At 42.3% G+C, this 21,776-nt stretch overlaps 1 protein-coding gene across 7 annotated transcripts in view; it reads right to left on the reverse strand.

The window, feature by feature from the left end:
* Nucleotides 1-21,776, reverse strand: part of LOC125271592 (NACHT, LRR and PYD domains-containing protein 12-like) — a 296,158-nt gene that overhangs the window by 82,522 nt on the left and 191,860 nt on the right. For all 7 annotated transcript variants that reach the window (XM_048195699.1, XM_048195692.1, XM_048195691.1 and 4 more), the window contains 4 exons: nucleotides 5,139-5,185; nucleotides 4,204-4,780; nucleotides 2,308-2,354; nucleotides 1,654-2,227 (listed from right to left, as the gene is read on the reverse strand). In XM_048195699.1, the coding sequence (XP_048051656.1) occupies nucleotides 1,654-2,227; nucleotides 2,308-2,354; nucleotides 4,204-4,780; nucleotides 5,139-5,185 (1,245 nt within the window). The remainder of the gene's footprint in view (nucleotides 1-1,653; nucleotides 2,228-2,307; nucleotides 2,355-4,203; nucleotides 4,781-5,138; nucleotides 5,186-21,776) is intronic.

The raw sequence follows: 21,776 nt of genomic DNA on the forward strand, positions 1-21,776 counted from the left end.
AGACCGTCCTCCTGGTTGCATTGGCCTCGGTGAAGAGGGTAGGGGACCTGCACGCATTTTTGGTCGACGAATCGTGCCTGGAATTCGGGCCCGGTGACTCTCACGTTTTCCTGAGACCCCAGCCCAGATACGTGCCTAAGGTTCCTACCACTCCCTTCAGAGATCAGGTTGTGAACCTGCAAGCACTGCCTTCGGAGGAGGCAGACCCAGCCCTAGCTTTGCTCTGTTCCGTCCACGCTCTGCGTGTGTACTCTACGTGAGCGCTCCCATATGTGTATTTGTCCACAGTCAACACCCTACGGTGAGCCCGTGTCTTTCCCTTAGCAGAGCCAGCTCTGCTGTCACATGTCAGAAGAGTCTCCCCCTACCCAGGTGGAGCCATCCCAGGGACTCCATATGCGTACTGCCCACAGCCAGTCCATATGTGTATCTCCACGTAAACTCCTCCCCCGCAGGGTAGGTAGTGGTCTCCGCAGCGTGCCCTACGGGTTTGCTTCCCCAGTGTAGTCTAGTTTACTTAGTGGGTATTTCGGAACAGCAGTAGACTCTCTCGGCGTAAGCTCGCCCCCTTCTCCGCCCCACTGCTGCGACGGGTGGCTAGAGCTTGTGCTGGGTACTGGAAGGGGTCTGTAACTGTGGCGTTTTATTTGGGATCTCAATTCGTCGGTCACTACTGACGTACGTTGAACGTAACCGACTGAAAGGGAACGTCTCGGCTACGTATGTAACCCTCGTTCCCTGAGGGAGGGAGCAGAGACGTATGTCCCGTCACCACAGTTTCTGTACCCTCGCTGCTGCGCGGACAACAGTTGTCTCCACAGTGAAAAACAGAGTGCGATTGCATCTGCTTCCTATTTATATACACCTGACGGAGGCATTATGCAAATATCGCACACCAATTCCATTGGCTTGATTTAGTTCACTTGAAGCTGATGGGGCTCTCTGGTGATATCCCAGTTCGTCAGTCACTACTGATGTACGTCTCTGTTCCCTCCTTCAGGGAACGAGGGTTACATACGTAACCAATACGTGGTGAAGCGGGATATTTTCAGGTGGACAAATAAAGGCCAGCAAGCAGTCTGGGGTGGACAGAAATGTTCATTATCCAAACATAATAAATGAGTTTGACTATGAAGAACTGGACTGTTTTAGTGCTTACAACACAACTGTCTACATTTAATTGTGCTTGATTGTAATTGAGAGAGTGCTGGAATAGATCAAGTAATACTGTGTGAATTTGACTATTTTTGTCTTATTCCTTACCTGCAGGCATATTCATAGAAAAGAAGCTCACACTACAGCTAGAAAATTACAGAAAATTAATAGCAAATTAAAGTTTAGTGATCATGTGATCAGGAGCTTTTGAGAAATACTGGTAGAGACAGAGTCAGAGTCCTCAGAGCTCTGAGTTTTTGCTCAAAACTAACTGAAATGAAAAAAAAAAAAATCTTTAAAGTTCCTGCAAAGGAGAAACTTCTTGTTTCCAAAGGAAAAAAAAATCTGCATCTGCTGACAAATATGATCATATCAGGTATCAGCAGAAATTCAAAATCATGCATCTCTAGTGTTTAGTGATGAATGAAGAACAGAGGATTGAACTATTAATCACAGTCTGGAAAAATCCTTCAATAAGACACAGTATATTTCACTCACCCGGTTGTGTGTGTATCACTGATGTTTCTCACAGGAGGCTGTTTAATGTCACACAGAGACACTGAGGAATCAGGATAAACCCTAAATCCAGCATAGAGGGGTTCAGTGAATGTGGTGTTGAATGTGTGTAAGTGTGTGAGTGTGTGTGTGTCAGAGACACTGTAGAAGGACAGAGTGCCAGCCGAGACGTCCACATACACTCCTACTCTCTTAGAGGATGAACGGAGGACAGGTATATAAGTGCTGTCCGTATTGTGCCAGACATAGAAACTGTTATTAGAGCACTCCAGACTCCAAGATTTGTCATTGTGTCCAAACACACAGTCATCACTCCATCCTTTCCTGCTGATTCCTTTATATGTCACTGATATTTTAACATCTCCGCTCCATTCAGCCTCCCAGTAACAGCGTCCAGGCAGACTCTCTCCACACAGAACCTGAGGAACATCAGTAAATCTCTCTGGATGATCAGGATACGGCTGATGATCTTTCACATATGTGATCTTCCTGTTCCCATCAGACAGAATGAGACGAGTGTTTGCTGTGTTTGGATCCAGTGTGAGATCACAGGCATCTGAACACAAGAAGATAGAAACATTTCACTAAATGAGACAAATCAACATCAAATCACTGAATGATTGTGTGTCGACCTACATTTGTGTAGTTCTGCTGTAATTCTGGTCTCTCCACAATGATCCACACTATAAAACACAAACATGATTCATATTCATTTTAAGGTCAGACAAAAAAGAAGAAGAAACACACAATCTGTTCTGTGACACAAACTTAGTTCACCCAAAATGATCGATTATTTAGTCTGATTTTGTTCCAAACCTGTATGATTAATTTAATCATTGAAAAATGTGGTGATGTGATATTATGATAAAATGAAAGTGTTTTTTGACCTTTGTTGCATGTAAACCTGTTTTAGGAGACCTAAACAAAAATAGGAACCTTTAAAATAGCATTATAATTTTAATTTTAGCATTAATGATGTCAGGTTTGTGGGGTGATGGAAGCAGTGAGGACCCTATTGTAGAAGAAATAATGGGCTTTTATTAATAATAAAAACAAAACAAAACAAAACGAAAACTACCCAAGGGGGAAATCAAGACTAGACTGGACTTCTTGACTTGAGGGAAACACGCACGAGGGAAAATATGACGACGAACCAGCACAGAACTGCAAACACGAGAACAAGTAGGAGAGCAAACAATACAGATGTGTGTGCTGTTTAATGTGTGATACGTTTCCTCAGTGTAAAACTTTCATTTTACGGTTACACCCTTATCTGTAAGTGTTATAAATTCACACAAGTATTTCCATTTTGCATGGAGGCTCATCCTGACTAGTCTCGCATAGCCAGAGCTTCAGACTGACAGCAGAAGGTCTGGACTCTATCGCAGCTTTCATTGGCCAAGGACTGCCCAAGAGGACATTTGACTGACATGTAACGCAACCAATCACAGATTGTTTTGTTCCGCGTCATGTTTAGGGGTGTGAAAATGTAAAGTTGATGTCCCTACAATAACAGAGCGGTGTGCATCTAATAAATTATTCATTCAAGAACGTTGTGCGAGTTTACTGCAACAATGGAGCCGCAAACTTCACATACTTTTGAAAATCCAGGGTTTAGTTGATGCTGGCAAGAGCTCATTTTCATAGTTGTAAACAAGACAACAATCTTCTTCCACAAGGGCGTTTTGCATCATGGCATTTGTTTCCAGGCGGATCGTTAAAGAACGCGACACACACGTCTCCCGGACATCCTGTAGAATTCAACTAATCAGATGAGGACTTCGAAACTCCTGAAGTGTTTCCAGATAAGTGTGCCATATGCATCAGACGTTCAGCCAACGGTCAGAAGCGTACCACACGAGTCCTGAAAAGTGTAGCCAAAGCGTCTCAATCACCCCCATGTGGCTAGATGCAGTATAGGTCATAAACCCCGCCCTCTCCATCTAACAATGGGATCTGAGACAAACTAAACAGTTCAGTTACACGTCAAATTTTTTTTTTCCAAATTTGGTTTCTGTCATTTTAAGCAGTTTTTATCACGCTGATGTTAGTTAAAGTGTTCGTTCTTTAAATAAGTTTGTTTTTAGTTAGTTATTCGATGCTATAAAAATGGGGGTCTGACGTCATGATTGACAGCTGAGATTGACAGCTTCTCTGAGTGAAGAAGTCACTGAAGCACCAACAGACTTTCTGGATCTTCAGGAGGAGATTTAATTTCCAGTACTGTTTATTTCACAACGACATAATGAGTTGTTCTGCTTTATTAACTGATTCTGCAGGAGTGTGGGCGAGACCTTGATATCGCGGCTCCACTTTGTGTTCACTACTGCGCAGACTCCAGACTCAAGAATCAAGATTTACTGGAATCTGCATCTGTTATCGGACAAAATATGCTGACAAATATGGGCATATCGGGTATCAGCAATAATTCAATATCATGCATCAGTTTAGTGATGAATAAAGAACAGAGGATTGAACTATTAATCACAGTCTGGAAAAATCCTTCACTAAGACACAGTATATTTCACTCACCCGGTTGTGTGTGTATCACTGTCGTTTCTCACAGGAGGTTGTTTAATGTCCCACAGACACACTGAGGAGTTATAATAATGAACCCCAAATCCAGCATAGAGGGGTTCAGTGAATGTGGTGTTGAATGTGTGTAAGTGTGTGAGTGTGTGTGTGTCAGAGACGCTGTAGAAGGACAGAGTGCCGGCCGACACGTCCACATACACTCCTACTCTCTTAGAGGATGAACTGATCGCAGGTAAATAAGTGCTGTTCTTATTGTGCCAGACATAGAAACTGTTATTAGTGCACTCCAGACTCCAAGATTTGTCACTGAATCCAAACACACAGTCTTCACTCCATCCTTTCCTGCTGATTCCTTTATATGTCACTGATATAACAGCACCTCTGCTCCATTCAGCCTCCCAGTAACAGCGTCCAGTCAGACTCTCTTCACACAGAACCTGAAAATACTCATCAAATCTCTCTGGATGATCAGGATACGGCTGATGATCTTTCACATATGTGATCTTCCTGTTCCCATCAGACAGAATGAGACGAGTGTTTGCTGTGTTTGGATCCAGTGTGAGATCACAGGCATCTGAACACAAGAAGAGAGAAACATTGGTAACACTTTACAATAAGATTGTATTAGTTAACATGAAGAAACAACACCTCTGTTCAGCATTAGTTATTAGTTATTTCATGTTATCTAATGCATTAACTAATGTTAACTACTTGTGCTGTTAACGTGAATAGATGCATTAATATATGCGTGAGTTAACGTTAACACAGATTAACTAATGCTGAACAGAGGTGTTGCTCATGATTAGTTCATGTTAACTAATGCATTAACTAATGTTAACTAATACAACCTTATTGTAAAGTGTTACCGAAACATTTCACTAAATGAGACAAATCAACATCAAATCACTAAATGATTGTGTGTGTCGACCTACATTTGTGTAGTTCTGCTGTACTTCTGAACTCTCCACAATGATCCACACTATAAAACACAAACATGATTCACATTAATTTTCTAAAGGTCAGACAAAAAAGAAGAAACACAAAATCTTAGTTCACACAAAAATGATTTTGTTCCAAACCTGTATGACTTACTTTCTTCTGTGGAACATAAACAGCCTTTAGTTATCAAGCACAGCTGCTGATCTTTGAACTCATGGTATAATCTTTATTAACTTTATTAACTTTATGGCACCTTACAGCGAGGCTGCGAGCTTTCCCAGAGTGAGCTTCTCAAGCTGTTTATACAGCTTTCAACTGCTGTTTTCACAGCATTATTTGCCCCGTTTGGTTTGCGATTTGGGCCGGTTCCTCTGTGTCTGTGACTCAGGGAGTGAAAGGTGTACCTGCAGTCACATCGCGGCTGTTCCCTGTGTGCTTCGGCACAAAGAACGAGCTTCTAAAAGAACTTCACAGACAGACACTGCGTCTTTTTTAAGATGTCATTCTGTCTGTGCGTTTCTGGAGGCGGTCGTTTCCTATCCTCACTGACGGCCACAATCACTTTCTCTCATGTCTGCTTAGCGTGCTGAGACTGTGTTTGTGGGTGGTTCATATTCTTTTGTGAGAACATGTCCACGTCCTCGCGTTGTTCGTCTTGCCTTTCTCGTAAGGGCTTGAGCGCTCACCGCGCCGTCGAGCTGCTGGCTGACAGCGTGCGTTGCCATGGCAACCCAGCGCGTTGTTCGCCGTTCTAGATGCATGGTCGAGACTCGAGCGCCTCAAATTAGGGTGGAGTCCCCTCACCTATTCCCTGATCTAGTTTCTTTTTCTGAATCAGAAAAGTACTACTTTTGGTGAATAAGCCAGGGTGACCAGAGGATCACAGTGGGGCAATACCCGCCGAGCCAATCTCCGTGGGCCCCCCACTCCGCTAGTGCATCGCAGACATGTTGTGACTGTGTTCATGGGTGGTTTATGTTTAGTAACAACATGGTCACGTCGGCGCTCAGCACACCAGTTAGACAGCCACGTTCACTGTCCCACATGGCTGGTAGCTTCTGGGTGGATTGCTGGTCCTTCTCATGGGGGACCAAGCGTCTTAGTCAGGGCTCCAGCAGAGGATCAGATGTCGACTTCTACATTGGAGAAAGGGTTGTTGGGCTCTGGACATGAAGATGAAGCTGAGCGTCCCACGGTTGTGATGTGCTCATGATGAATCAGATTCAGAGTTAACGACCATGCTTTCCTGGGCCCCTGGGGACGTGGTGCGACGCATACTCACTTTGTCCCACCCCCTGTCTTTAGCCTGGACGTGCATTAAAAACTTGGCAGTTTGGAAGCCTTTTTTGGTGACAAATATGGAATGCCAAAAGGGCCATAATCTGCATTAAAAGTTTTTTCTCTCTCACTACCCTCTATGGTGGGGTGGCAGTGCTACGGGCACGCCACCTCTGCCCTGCATGGGTCTTGGCCCCTGGCAAGTCTGTGGAAGGCCAAAGCACTCATTGCATATGGGTAGTTCTGAGTCGGGTTGAGCTACGCATGATGCAAGTCATAGCGCAGGCCCCTGGCCAGACAATGTCCACCATGGTGGTCCGGAAACACCCCTGGCTAGCCTTGCAGAGGTTTGTCGTCATCAAAGTACGCTTTCTCGATGCTCTCATCTCATAAGCTGACCTAAAACCCAGCCAGTTGGCTAGCGAGAAGCGGTCCTGGAGAAACAGGTGACCTGGAGCTGAGGTAAAGTGAGTCCAGTGGTACCCACAAAGTAGAACTATTTTCTAATCCTCCAGGTCCCAAGAGGGCGCGGCTGGCAGTGCGCGAGGCCCCGCCTCGCCACTCTCAGCCCCCTCTCACTTCGCCAGCAGGTCCCAGTGTGTTGGTCAAGGCCGCCACTCATGTGCCGTCTCCCATACACACTGCCACCTTGCAGAGTCTGTCCCCACTTCGGGCCGCTATGCCATCCGAGTCGGGTCCCAGCACTCTATCTCGCTACCCCACACTCGGTACGTCTGTAGTGCATTTGGTCCCGCTGGCTCGGTGTCTGGAAGCCTGGCTAGCGCTTCCCAGTCCGTCCCGCTAGCTCATTCGAAACATTAGACTCGGCTATGCGATTCAGTTCGCCCGGCGTCCCCCGATGTTCAGGAGTGTCCATTACACTCGTGTGTCCCTGGATAATGCACCTGTTTTTTGGGCTGTCCTCCTGGCGAAGGATGCAATCGAGCCGGTCGCTCCAGCCCATATGGAGTCAGGGTTCTCCAGCCCCTACTTCATTGTACCCAAGAAGGGCGGTGGGCTACGGCCGATCCTGGATCTGCGTGTCCTGAATCGGTCCCTTCACAGGCTGCCATTCAAGATACTTACGCAGAGGTGCATTTTCAAATGCATCCGCCCCCAGGATTGGTTTGCAGCGATCGACCTGAAGGACGCGTACTTTCATGTCTCGATTCTGCCTTGACACAGACCCTTTCTACGGTTTGCGTTCGAGGGTCGAGCATATCAGTACTAGGTCCTACCCTTCGGGCTGGCCCTGTCGTCCCGCGTCTTTACGAAGGTTGTGGAGGCGGCCATTGTTCAAGGAACAGGGCGTTCGCATCCTCAACTACCTCGACGACTGGCTCATCTTGGAACTGGACTCGGTCGCCAAGACAGCGCACCTTACCAAGGAGCGCGTCCAGTCGGTGTTGAACTGCCTGAGTATGCTCAAGCACAGGACAGCTGCCCCACTGAAACTCTTTCAGAGGCTCCTGGGGCATATGGCATCCGCATCCGCAGTCATGCTGCTCGGATTGCTTCATATGAGGCCACGGCCGGGTCCCGAAATGGGCGTGGCAGCGCGGCACGTTCCGTGTCCCCGTGACACCGAACTGCCATCGCACTCTCACCAAGTGGTCAGACCCTTCATTCCTGCGGGCTGGAATTCTCCTCAAACAAGTGTCCAGGCATGCTGTGGTCCACACAGATGCCTCTGCCACTGGGTGGGGTGCCACGTATAACGGGCATACAGTGTCAGGTCTGTGGACGGGACCTCAACTGCACTGGCATATCAATTGCCTCGAGATGCTAGCAGTACGCCTTGCACTGAGCCGCTTCCAGGAGATGTTGACAGACAAGTACGTACTGGTCCGCTTGGACAGCACTGCAGCCGTTGCGTACATCAACCATCAGGGTGGTCTACGCTCCCGCTGCACGTCTTAACTCGCCCGCCATCTCATGCTATGGAGTCAGAAGCATCTGAGGTCGCTTCGTGCCATTCATGTCCCAGGCCTGTTCAACCGTGCAGCCGACGAGCTCTCACGGCAGCCTCCACTTCCGGGCAAATGGAGACTCCATCCCCAGGTGGTCCAGCTGATCTGGCAGCACTTCTACGAGGCCCAGATAGATCTGTTTGCCTCCCCAGAAACTGCCCACTGCCAGTGGTTCTATTCCCTGACCAGCGGCACGCTCGGCACGGATGCCCTGGCACACAGCTGGCCCCCGGGTCTACGCAAATATGCGTTCCCCCCAATGAGCCTTCTCGCACAGCTCCTGTGCAAAGTCAGGGAGAACGAGGAGCAGGTCTTGCTAGTGGCTCCGTTTTGGCCCATTCGGACCTGGTTTTCGGATCTGACGCTCCTTGCGACAGTGCCTCCTTGGCCCATTCCTCTGAGGAAGGACCTTCTGACTCAGAGACGGGCACCCTCTGGCACCCGTGTCCCGACCTGTGGAAACTCCTCACCCTTCCTCTATACCCTCTTGGGATCTCACCCTGGTACTTACATCTCTCCGGGGTCATCCCTTCGAGCCTTTGCAATCAGTTGAGTTAAAAGTACTGTCCCTTAAGACTGTCCTCCTGGTTGCATTGGCCTCGCTCAAGAGGGTAGTGGACTTGCATGCATTTTCGGTTGACGAATCATGCCTGGAATTCGGGCCCGGTGACTCTCACGTCATCCTGAGCCCCCGGCCTGGATATGTGCCCAAGGTTCCTACCACTCCCTTCAGAGATCAGGTAGTGAACCTGCAAGCGCTGCCTTCTGAGGAGGCAGACCCAGCCCTAGTTTTGTTCTGTCCCGTCCGTGCTCTGCGCCTGTACGTGGACAGAATGCGAAGTTTCAGGACCTCAGATCAGCTCTTTGTCTGTTACAGAGGCCAGCAGAAGGGAAAGGCTGTCTCCAAGTAGAGGATGGCCCACTGGATAGTGGATGCCATCGCCCTGGCTTATGACTCCCAGGGCGTGCCTTGCCTGCTCGGGTTGAGAGCCCACTCCACCAGAGGAGTGGCCTTTTCCTGGGCGCTGGCGCACGGCGCCTCACTGACAGATATCTGTAGAGCTGCGGGCTGGGCGACACCTAACACGTTCACTAGATTCTATAGCCTTTGTGTAGAACCGGTATCTTCCTGTGTACTCGCTTCCACCAGCCTGTAGACGCGAAGAGCCCGTTCTAAGTGTCGGCTTGCAATACCACTCCCGCCCCCTGGGCCGGATACGTGCATTCTTTACTCCAGTCGAGTTCCCCGCTTGGCGAACCCTGTCGAGTTCCTCCGCCTCCCCTTTCGGCTTGGACATTGCGGAGTGTCTGATACCAGGCCAACGTCCATCACTGACGTTGATGTTGGCTGGGCTCCATATGTCGCGACCCCTCCACGTGAGCGGTCCCATATGTGTATTGTCCACGGTTAACTCTCCACGATGAGCCCGTGTCTTTCCCTTAGCAGAGCCAGCTCTGCTGTCTTCTGTCAGATGAGTCTCCCCCATGCCAGGTGGAGCCAGTCCATATGTGTATCTCCACGTAAATTCCTCCCCTGCATGGTAGGTAGTGGTCTCTGCAGTGTCCCCTATGGGTTCGCTTCCCCAGTGTTGTCTAAGTCTGCTGTAGTAGGTATTTCAGAACAGCAGTAGACTCTCTCGCCGTAAGCTCGCCCCCTTCTCCGCCCCACTGGTGCGCCGGGTGGCTAGAGCTTGCACTGGGTACTGGAAGGGGTCTGTAACTGTGGCGTTTTATTTGGGATCTCAATTCGTCGGTTACTACTGAACTCCGTTCCCTCCTTCAGGGAATGAGGGTTACATACGTAACCAAGATATAGATATTCTTGTATAGATATGAAACAGCTTATGAAACACAATCAGTCTTTTCAGCCACACAGTACTGTTATTTCTGTGTTACAAATATTCATAGAAGGCCATTGTATTAAAATAAATAAATAAATAAATAAAAAATCTATAAATATGTCTGTGATTTGCTCACTGCTGCAAAAACAGGTTGTAAACAGAATAATTTGATATTCTCCAGATCGCAAACACAGATACGCACTGGATCATTTGCCAACTCTTTTTCAATAATATGCTATTAATATAAAGAAAACAGACCAGTAGTCATGGGCAGCTTTTCTCTCTAAAAGCAATCAGAAGCAGAAGAAGACAGTGGTTTGAGGGAGAAAATTACACGCTAGCATTAAATCCGTCTCCCTCAGTCTGGAGGGGTGTCACATGGATGTCCATGGGGGGCCAAGCCCCCTCAAGAATGGCACCAGGCCTGCTTACAATCCTCCGGAAAGCAGCTAAAAGTGACAGAGGCCAGGAACAAACCCACTCAAGTTTTGAACGAGCAATATTAACGTCACGGTGAGTTGCAGGAAAGCAGACGGAGATGAAGATAATAAGAATTCTAACACTAAGGTTTATTAACACAACCTAAAGCACAGCGAACGGGTAGCAACTAACACACCTTACATAGATGAGAAAATAATGACAGACACCTGAACGTAATCAGTAACCAAGGAGACTAACTAGAATGCAATTAAGACTACACACTTCAACACTCATCCTGGACTTGCTGTCATAGCAACAGGTCCGTAAGCTTAAACCTGCTTGGGAGCAGGCTTATTTCATGTAAACAGGATTAGATTGCATCTTTTTAAGCAGAGGTGATGCTCAAAGTTTGTCCCAGCCACTGCTACTTTCCCACAAGAGTACCCTAATGTAAACCAGGGACAATAATAATGATTTAAAAAAAAAAAAAAGGCAAATAATATTATAATGTCGTGTAGTATATCATAATATGGACACAGCCAGTTTTACTCATTGAGAGATTCATTCGTGAGGGAATAATTAGGCTACCTAATAATTTTATTGGAGTCTTACACACAGTCTATGCCGTGCGTGCATTAATTTGAACCGTGACAGCTATAATGGGAGTGGCTTGATGAAGCGCAGGAGATGCAGATAACTTGATATTGAACTTAAATTAATGCTGTCAAATCTGCTTCAAAGGTAAATTAGTTGCTAATTACAACATTGAAATAAAAAGTGCCTGTAAATATACTAGAAATCGTGAATATACCCTAAATAATTGGGTAATCATGTAAAAAAAAATGCACATTTCATTTATCTATTATAACATTTATGTCGTTGTTCTGTCATTTTATTTCCATGGCTGTTTGCTTATAAATGTCCAAAGTTTTTTGTCAGGTGTCTTTTTAAATATATGATGTCATTATGTTGCCGTCTTGACTCCAGCCAATCCCTGCATTGCTGATCGTGGTTTTGAGTATCGATACATCTGCCCTTTTCATGGAACACGAGAACACGCTGTAATCTCAGACAACTTAATCCAGATATTTTAATCCAATTCGCAAATTCGTTTGAAGAACAGAATTAGCCAAAGATCAGTTATCAGAATTAGAAGATCTAACATCTTTCAAATCATCTCAGATGTATTAAGCAAGGTACAAAGAACAGACCCCTAGTGTTTTTCTGGCTTGTTTATAATTAAAAGTCCCATATTATGGATCAATTTTTTTGTTTTTGTTTTTTTTCCCCTGGTAAATATTGTCATTTTGGCTACACACTCTGTTAAAAGTAGGCCTAAACATAATTACATAATTATTCGATATAGCTGGAAATAGAAATATTTAAAAACTTTGTGTAATTTTTCTATTCTGAATTAAATACTTTTGCTTCTAAATGTCTTCTTGTGTCCCTTTATTAAAGAAAAACACATTATTTGACATTTACATTACATTTCATTTCATTTTCATTCCATTTTCATACCTAAACTTTTCATATAGGAGCACATGTACTTCTTGGGAAGAAAGTAAGCGTAAAATCCTGTCTGTGTGTATTCAGTGTGTTTTTGAATCTCATAGAGCAGTTAAATCACCCACGACACATTAATCCTCACCTGGGGTCAGAGGTCACCGATCTGTCACTCTCCAGAGGCTTTCTGATGTGTCTTCTATATGAAGTACAGATACTGAGGAAACACAAAAAAATTTTATTTCTGTCTGCGGTTTTGGTTATCAATCAGTCTGTAGTTCCTAATACTGGATTATATCTCACCTGGACTCAGAGGTCACTGCTTCAGCATGAAGACAACTCATGTAACTGTCAGTCTTCAGATACTCTCTTTTAGGTCTTTGAAATGAAGATGTATGATACCAGACACCGAAAAACCTGAAATAATTCTTCCTTTAGTTCTGTCTGCTGTTTCATTTATTATAAATATGGCTGCAACAACTAATTGATAAAATGGATAATAATTTGATTATCAATTAGTCATATCTGCGCACTGTGCACAAAAACCGTCAGCCAGTCCTGTCGTTTTACAGTAGAATAACAAATTTCCATGGACAAAACACATATGGAAAATATCAGAGGAAACAGAGAGATGCTGCAGGAAACATGAGAAACTTTTATATTTATAAGCGTTTAGCGTGTCTGTTGTGCTTTGACAGATGCGTGTGCTGTTTAATGCCTTTAGACGTGTTTTCCTCAGAGCTTCACTTACATTTTACAGTTATATCCTTATCCATAAATGTTAGAAAGAATTTCCAAGCATATTTCCACTACAGGTTTAAACTCACTTGGGGTCAGAGGTCACGGGTTCATCACTGGATTCTGCAGATGAAAATCTCTCACTGCTCTTTCTGTTCTCCATAATGAGAAAAATGAGAAACTGTGTATGGAAACACAGAGAACAAACCATACAAAACTTTTTGAAAACAAATCCCAATGCTACACATACAACAACACTAAAGAGATTTCTGTGCTTCAGACTTTTTTGCAGCAGTTTGTGGATGATCATGTTCTTATAATGTTCTTGAAGTACTGGTTTCCTGTGGAAGAACTGGTCTGACACACCTCTGAGATGAACTGGATCAGTGATTCAGACTCCATTACTCTCCGTCAGTGTCTGACCTCACTGATGCTCTTGTGTCTCACTGAACTTCAACAGCCTGAATCTCTCCCTGTTCAGAGGTTCATGTGTTTCTGCTGCTGTAAAGTGACTCACTGACAGATTCTCTGTGCCATGAATAACTCTGTGAAAGCTTCGACATGGAGCCTGTTACACTTTTCTAATGCTTAATAGTTGTTCTCCCTCCACAATAATGAGTTCCAGTGTATTTAGGTGATGCAGTTAAACAAAAACAACAAGATAATGACCAGTTGCGACACAGTCGGTGTTATGTTGAGATTCGTCTGTTTTTCCGTGGTGTTTTTCACGCATGAGATTTACATATGAAGAAGGAAACAATGGTGTTTGAGACTCACTGTATGTCATTTCCATGTTCAGAACTCTAATTATTCAACTATGCCAAGGTAAATTCAATTTTACAATCTAGGGCACTTTTAAGCTGTTTTGCGAAGAACTGCAAAAGAGAACTTGTGCGCTGTTTTCTCCGCGCATAAACCCAAAGCGCGCCCACAGTTCTCTTTTGCGTCTCATATGTTCACGCTTCATTTCTTTACAGATAATGATAATTTATAACATATAAATATAAAAAAATATATAAAAACATTAAAAAAATTATCCCCACCCGGGATAAAAAAAAGGTCAATACAAACATTTTTTCTGCAATCATATTATAGGTGTAGTGAAAAGCACATTTTTTCTTAAGGTGTGCCTTTAGCTCCATTGTAGGCCTACCCTGTTATTTAACTTGTTATATTATTTATATTTATCCTTTTAATAACACAAACAAGCTATTTTAATGGGAGTTTTTATAGCTATCAAAATACATCTGTATGTCTTAATCGATCTTCTCTTCTCATATCTTATTTTTGCATCCTACTTTCCTTTCCTCGTGTCTCAGCTCCATCCCTGTAGGATGCGAGGGCAGGATGCAAAGAAAGAAAACAAGACCAATCAGTGAATGACATCAAAGTACCGCAAGAGCGATTAAATATGGCAAGACTTTTATTCATTCTCAGGATATGAATTCTTGATATCAACAATTAAATTTTCACTAGTTAAAATGCTAATTCTTGATATCAGGAAATACATTTCCACTAGTAACAATGACAATTTTTGATATCAGGAATTACATTTCCACTAGTAAAAATGTTAATTCAAGATATCAACAATGATGTCATCAATCGAAGAAATATGTATTCTTGATATCAACATTTGAATTTCCACTAGTAAAAAGTAGAATTCTTGATATAATTGTATTTTCACCAGTGAAATGTCACCATAGGCTGCCATTCAAATTCAATTGTTGATATCAAGAATTGATTTCTTACTACTTGAAATTCTAATTCCACATATCGGAAATAAATTCTTACTAGTAAAAATCATAATTTTTGATATCATTAATTACTTTGTTACTAGTGCAAATGTCTATTCTTGATATCAACAATTGAATTGCTACTATAACTGTTAATTTTTGATATCAATAATTTTATTGTCACTATAGTGACAATGTTAGTTTCACGAGATTGTGTGCCCATATAATCTTAGCGTAAGTGGTAAACAGATTTGGCTTGCTGTCTGCTATAGAGGGGCTCGGAAAGAATATCCTACTCGAGCTCCGATTGCCCCCTTAAAACAGGCAAAAAAAAATAAAAAAATAAAAAAATAAAAAAATAAGTACAAAAGGAGGAGAAGGGGAGGAGGAGGGATGCCAAAAGAACTAACGAAAGGAAGAGGTAAGATGCTGGTTTTATACTTCGGTATTAATTGGAAGATTAGATGGGCGTACTCCTCCCGAAATTACGTTTATTAACTTCACTTCTGATATCATGAATGTGATTGTTACTAGTAAGAAAGCCATTTAACATATCTGAAATTATGTTGATATCAGAAATACATTTTCGGATACCAAAAATGGACATTTTTACTAGTAACAGTTCAATTGTTGATATCAAGAACTGACATTTCAACTAGTGCCAATTGAATTCTTGATATCAAAAATTCACATTTTTACTTGTAAGAATTGTAATTCTGATATGTGAAATTGGAATTTCAACTAGTAAGAAATCAGTTCTTGATATCAACAATTGAATATGAATGGCAGCCTATGGTGACATTTCACTAGTGAAAATACAATTAAAGATATCAAGAATTCTACTTTTTACTAGTGGAAATTCAAATGTTGATATCAAGAATTAACATTGTTGCTAGTGGAAATGTAATTCCTGATATCAAGAATTCATATCCTGAGAATGAATAAAAGTCAAAACAGCTTGCCATAATTAAAGAGCATACGACTGCTTTTGAATCAGTACTTTTGATGTCATAGGTCTGCGCAGTGCGATGCATCTCGAACAAGCTTAACATTAGGCTTGTTTGAGATGAGCAAAATCTGCGCAGAACCAATCACCGGTGATCACCGCGAGATGCATGCCGGTTAGAAATGTGTCCAAGGGTGGGCTGCCTTGCTTTAATGTCATGCTGACGTGTGTCAAAAACCTCTCGCGACGTGTCGGATTCTGCAGTCAGGCGCAGTTGCTCTCCTCCGACTGCGCTGACCAAAAGCACGATGGGAAACGACTGGCTGTCGACACAGCTTAATACTCATTGGTTTAAACAACTCTGATGTATTGATTTTAAAACTCTATTATCATGTTTTTATGTGTAAAAATAATGTGCAAAATATTCCCAAACTCTCTGACAGTGCAATCTCTCCGTGGGTTATGTGATTGTTGTCATTTATAATAAAAAAAATATATAAAAACATGTCTATAATTAAAGTAAAAATGATTGATACACATATCTTTCGAATGGAAATAACAAGTACTTTGGGTGTCTTGTTCATTATATTTATTTCATATAGAAGCAACAGAACTTAAATTACATCCAGTTTATCAGCAATACAGCACACGAGTGTGAATCCCGCGATATCCGCCTTTGATCTCGTATGTGTCCGATCTACGGAGCCCCTAAGGGGACGTGGTGGTGGAAAAAAATTGGGATGAGTGGAATTTTTTTTTTTTTTTTTCTCAAATCTTTTGCGTTCCCTCACAAAACTTTTGCGTTCCCCCGAGAAACTTTGCATTCCCTCTTAAAACTTTTGCGTTCCCTCGCAAAGATATTAGTTATTAGACTCTTCCTCTTTAATGTCCCGCTGGCTGGCAGTAGTGTTTCAGTTAGTAACATGCGTTAATAATGCACACAAATAATGCGCGACTCATAGAGTTTGAACTTTTTGGACTCAAATATAAAGAAATGCAGTCAGTGCTTATGTCAAGCAGTTCAGTAAAGTTGGCAATTTATTCACAGATTGGAGCTTCCCGGATTAATAACTTGTGAGCTAAACGTTGTTAAAACACAAATACAGCTACTTCCAATCATAGTAACCTAGACAATGAGCTACAACAACCCAATTTTCCTCAAATGTGCTTTATAATAAATTGGTCTCTATGAGCAGGAGGCGGAAATACACGTCTGAAGGGACCGTCTGAAAAGTGCAAAACCCGAAACCCTTTTGCTCATTTTATATATACTCCATAACTTCACTGTAACACACTGTACTGTCACCAAATTCAGTTCATACATCACTGCTCTCCTGCTGGTTAGGTACTACAACCCTTAGTTTGGCAAGTAGCCCATAAAGGCCTTCTTTACACAAATGATGTTAGTACACAGCTTACATACAACAGCTTTTGCATGATAATTGCTGACTGGATTTGATGGCATTACAATTTATTTAATATTTTTACTAATAACAGTGAAGTTATTATTATATTATTTTATTTAATAATTAATAATCATAAAAGTTATGCTTTTTTTAAATCAAACTAAGTGTTCCAGTACAACCAGCAGAAAAACAGTGATGTATGAACTAAATCTGGTGACACTACAGTGTGTTACAGTGAAGTTATTGAGTATTTTTCATAATACAAAATGAGCAAAAGGGTTTTGGGTTTTGCACTTTTCAGACGGTCCCTTCAGACGTGTATCTCCGCCGCCTGCTCATAGAGACCAATTTATTATAAAGCATATTTGAGGAAAATTGGGTTGTTGTAGCTTGTTGTCTAATATGATTGGAAGTAGCTGCATTTGTGTTTTAAAAACGTTTAGCTCACGAGTTATTAATCCGGGAAGCTCGAATCTGTGAATATATTGCCAACTTTACTGAACTGCTTGACATAAGCACTGACTGCATTTCTTTATATTATTTGTGTGCATTATTAACGTATGTTACTAACTGAAACACTACTGCCAGCCAGCGGGACATTAAAGAGGCAGTGTTTGTCCGAGCACACAGCAAGGGAAGATTATAACTTTGCGAGGGAACGCAAAAGATTTGAAAAAAAAAAAAAAAAAAAATCCTCCCATCCCAATTTTTTTTTCCACCACCATGTCCCTGATCCACTACGAGAACAGTCTTGCCTGCCCTTTTTTCACTCCTCCCCTCACTGCAGCCGCCTACTCTCGGCTACATTTCAGGCGAGGCTAGGCGCATCTGGAACAAGCCTAACTTCAATGCGTCATCAGCTGCGCTCGAGCAATCTGCCCTCATGTTGTTAAAGTTTGGTTATTAAAAAAAAAATCATAATAAATATTAATAATGCAAGATGCCCCGTTGAAATATGTGAGATGCAAAGTTTGGTGCAAAAGTAAAGCATACATTTAAATTATTGTGTCAGATGTGAAGAGGGAGGAGAATGCGTGAGTCAGGTTTCTCGACGAGAAAGACTTGATACACCTGTGTATCCTCCCTCTTGAAGCACCTGGGGTGCTTCTCAATACTCAAACTGATGCTTCCTCGTTTCCTCGCCCCTAAATCCTCCATCCTATGACCCGAAAACCGATCGAGCTCAGCCATCTTGAAAGACACCTCAATTCTCTAATTGCACCGTGAGGAGGTGAGGATCGAGGAGTGAGGAAGCTTCTTGAGGAGTCATGAGAGAGGACACACAGGTGTATCCTTTGCGGAGAAACCTGACGCACCTAAACATTCTCCTCCCCCTTCACAATAATTTAAACGTATGCTTTACTTTTGCAGTTTAAATAAACTTTACAACTTTAAACTTTATGTTTTAACTAACCAGACTTTAACAACATGAGGGCAGAGCCCTCGAGCGCAGCTGATGACGCTTTGAAGTGATGCTCGAGTGATCAAGAACATTCCAATAAACAAATAACATTTCCTTCGATTCCTCCGTCCTCGTTTCCATTCCTTGCATCCTCCCCTCACATCCCACGGGGGTGAAGCTGAAGGACGAGGAAAAGAAACGAGGATGCACAAATAAGAAGGGTCTCACTAAAGCTGATCGTCTACAGAAGCGCGGAAATATTTAATATTTATTTAAAATTTTACATTTCCTCTATTGTGTATTTCAGATTGTAAATAATCCGTAAATTAATCTGAGCTAAAAGATGATTTCCCAGAGCTCGATATCATCACAATCCTGAAGAATTTGTCCACTTTTACATGCATCACATCTCCATTAAATAACCGTTAATATTTGAAGATCGAGTTTAATATGATAGTGAGGCGAATACGAAAACTTTGTATAATAATATGACATACCAGAAGTTGATTAAAAATAACTTACCATAGTGCGATACTTATGTCCAGTTTTTAAGAATTCGAAATGTGAATTTATATTCCGTAAAAATCGAACATTTCCTTTTGGCTTCTTCACAAGAGTGAATAGGCGTCAGAATAGGCGTGCGCATAGGCTTCAGGTGATGTATCTGCTTTTAGTTTTCTGGCTGGTTTCAGTTTGTCGTTAAAAGTGTTTAGCGCCACCTGTTGTCTACTGGAGTGTGTGACATCATGATTTCCTTATGTTACGTCCCAGTCCAGGAGCGTTGAGGAGAAACATAAATGAAGAACGTCACAGGAAAGCATCGATTTGCGTTTATTGTAGGAGCAATTAGTAGTTGTTGTTTTTTTCCCGTTTACAAGCCATTATGTCAACTGCAGACATGGCATGAGCCAAAATCACAAACAAAACAAAAACTAGCTATTTTTAGAAGGCTACCTTATCCTAACAAAGAAAAATTAAACAAAAATACACCCCACTTCCCTATTTCCCTATATCTGGTCAAAACCAGGAGAAAATATAGCTTTTAAACAAAATAGGCACCCATTTCCTACAAGAGTGGCGTGACTCTGATTACCTTTTAATACCGACACAATATTAGACAAATAATTAGCGAAAATAAACAAGAAAAAGAATGGTGGGAAAAACAGTTGGAAAACAACGTTAGACATGCAACAGGCTAGTCAAGTCAAGTCAAGTCACCTTTATTTATATAGCGCTTTTTACAATGCAGACTGTATCAAAGTAGCTTTACATTGATAACTGGTATATAATTGTGGCTGCACAGCAGCTCTTAAAGAATAGTGTCAATGCAGGCAGATCAAAGCACTGTTGAATATCAAATGTCAAGTGTCCCCAACTAAGCAAGCCAAAGGCGACAGCGGCAAGGAACCCAAACTCCATCAGGTGACATCAGGTGACATCAGGTGGCAAGTAGGTGTTAAAATGGAGAAAAAAAAACTTGATAGAAACCAGGCTTAGTCGGGGGGCCAGTTTTCCTCTGGCGAACAGTGCTTTGTTACGAATCAGGTTGCTATCATAAGTCTGATAGGATTGCAACAATCAAAGTATTTATTTCAGTTCCATCCAGTTGAGGATCATATTCATCACGCCGGTATGGACGGTCTGTTGAGGAACTGTGGCACTGGCTGTCGTGTCGATGAGGCCTTCACAATGGATGATCTAGTCGACTCGATCTCTGCTGATACTTCAGGGCTGCGGTGTGGTGGTGTCATGGCGCCGGTCCTTGGTCTCACCTGGATACGGCCTGGATCCGGTTGACTATGGTAAACCTCGGGATAAACAGAAAGACTAATATTAGCGTAGATGCCATTCTTCTTCTGATCTAATGAGTACATCTGGTGTTATAGGAAGTGTTCCCGGTTCCGGCTTCTTCAATTCACTTCACTTCACTTCACTTCGATCAACTTTACAACAGACGCTCAGAGCCCCGCCTTTCTTGTATTGCGCAGAAGCGCGTTTTTAAAGGATGCAAAGCCAAAAGAGGAGCCAATCCGCTTTCCCAGATGATTAGCAGCCGGAATCTGCAGCAATGAGGAGAGAGAAACGAAAGTGAAAAAGAAAACATAACCACGATTCACAATATAACATTATAGGCTATACGTCCGAGGACGTAACACTTAATCTCTAGTTACAGTCTATTCCAGTACCATGTAAATTCTGCTTAAAGCCTTTCCTACTTCCATCTGCTTATTCCTTAATTCTCTTTAACTTCCTTCTATTTTTGGTTATAATTTCTTTCAATTCATTTCTTTCAATTCAATCTAATCAAATAAATTAAAGGTATTGTAATTAATACACACATTTTTCCAATATATTTTATCATTAATTGTATATGGTCTTTGGTATTAACTTATTGTTGAATGTTTGTGATTTTTTAAGTCACTTCTAAAAGCATCTGCTAAATGAATAATATACTGTAATCAATATCTTCTGCGCTGAATGAAGAACTGATGACAAACTTGCACTCTTAATTTGACCCTGTCATCGAGGAAGTTGCGCATGGCTTGGAGTGAATGAGGCCTGACGGTATGGGGGTAGGATTGTAGCAAAATTCCAAATAAATAGATAATGATCCACAAATAAATGTATAGATATTCACAAAAAAATAATTGTATGCACAGATTAATAGAATGAGATCCACAAATATATGTTAGGAGTTTAACAAAAATTAAATTCACAAATAAATAAAATGAGATTTGCTATTAAAAAACATATTCACAAATATGTTTTTATGTCACAAGCACAACTCTGCCTGCATTTATTTGTGAATCAACACCTGTACATTTGTGAATTGCTTTCTGTGCATTTGTGGATTCTGAAACAATTCCACAAATAGGTCGACTCCACCCACCGACTACTCAAGCCAATCAGATAACGGCCACATTGCACTGACCAATCTCAGCACACTCTTGATACAACCAATCACATTTTGCTTTACAATCGGGGCGGGATTGTAACTTTCAAAAACACTCATTTGTTAATTTTATTATCAACTTATTTATTAAATATAACACACAGCTTGTATGTCGTTAGCCTCATAGCATAATTGCCCAGATCATATTTCAATAGGCAGATATCACAATTTGGCAAAAAATGACTTTTATGCTATGAGGCTAACGATGTAATTGTTGAAAAAAAATGTTGGGGTGCTATGGGGTTGCTTTGGTATTTCTTGGGGGGTGCTGAAGCACCTGCTAGCCCATCCCTAACGCCGCCCATGCTAATCGGCAATTGGCTCTTAATTAGAAGGCGTGACTTACTCCGCCATATTGTGCGTTGCACTTTCTCCCATTCAAAACAATATGAGTGACGCGTCGTGTTATTCTATAGTCTTTGTTTTACATCCTGTAAA

This window comes from Megalobrama amblycephala, linkage group LG7 (assembly GCF_018812025.1).
Source record: "Megalobrama amblycephala isolate DHTTF-2021 linkage group LG7, ASM1881202v1, whole genome shotgun sequence".
NCBI classification, from domain to species: Eukaryota; Metazoa; Chordata; class Actinopteri; order Cypriniformes; family Xenocyprididae; genus Megalobrama; species Megalobrama amblycephala.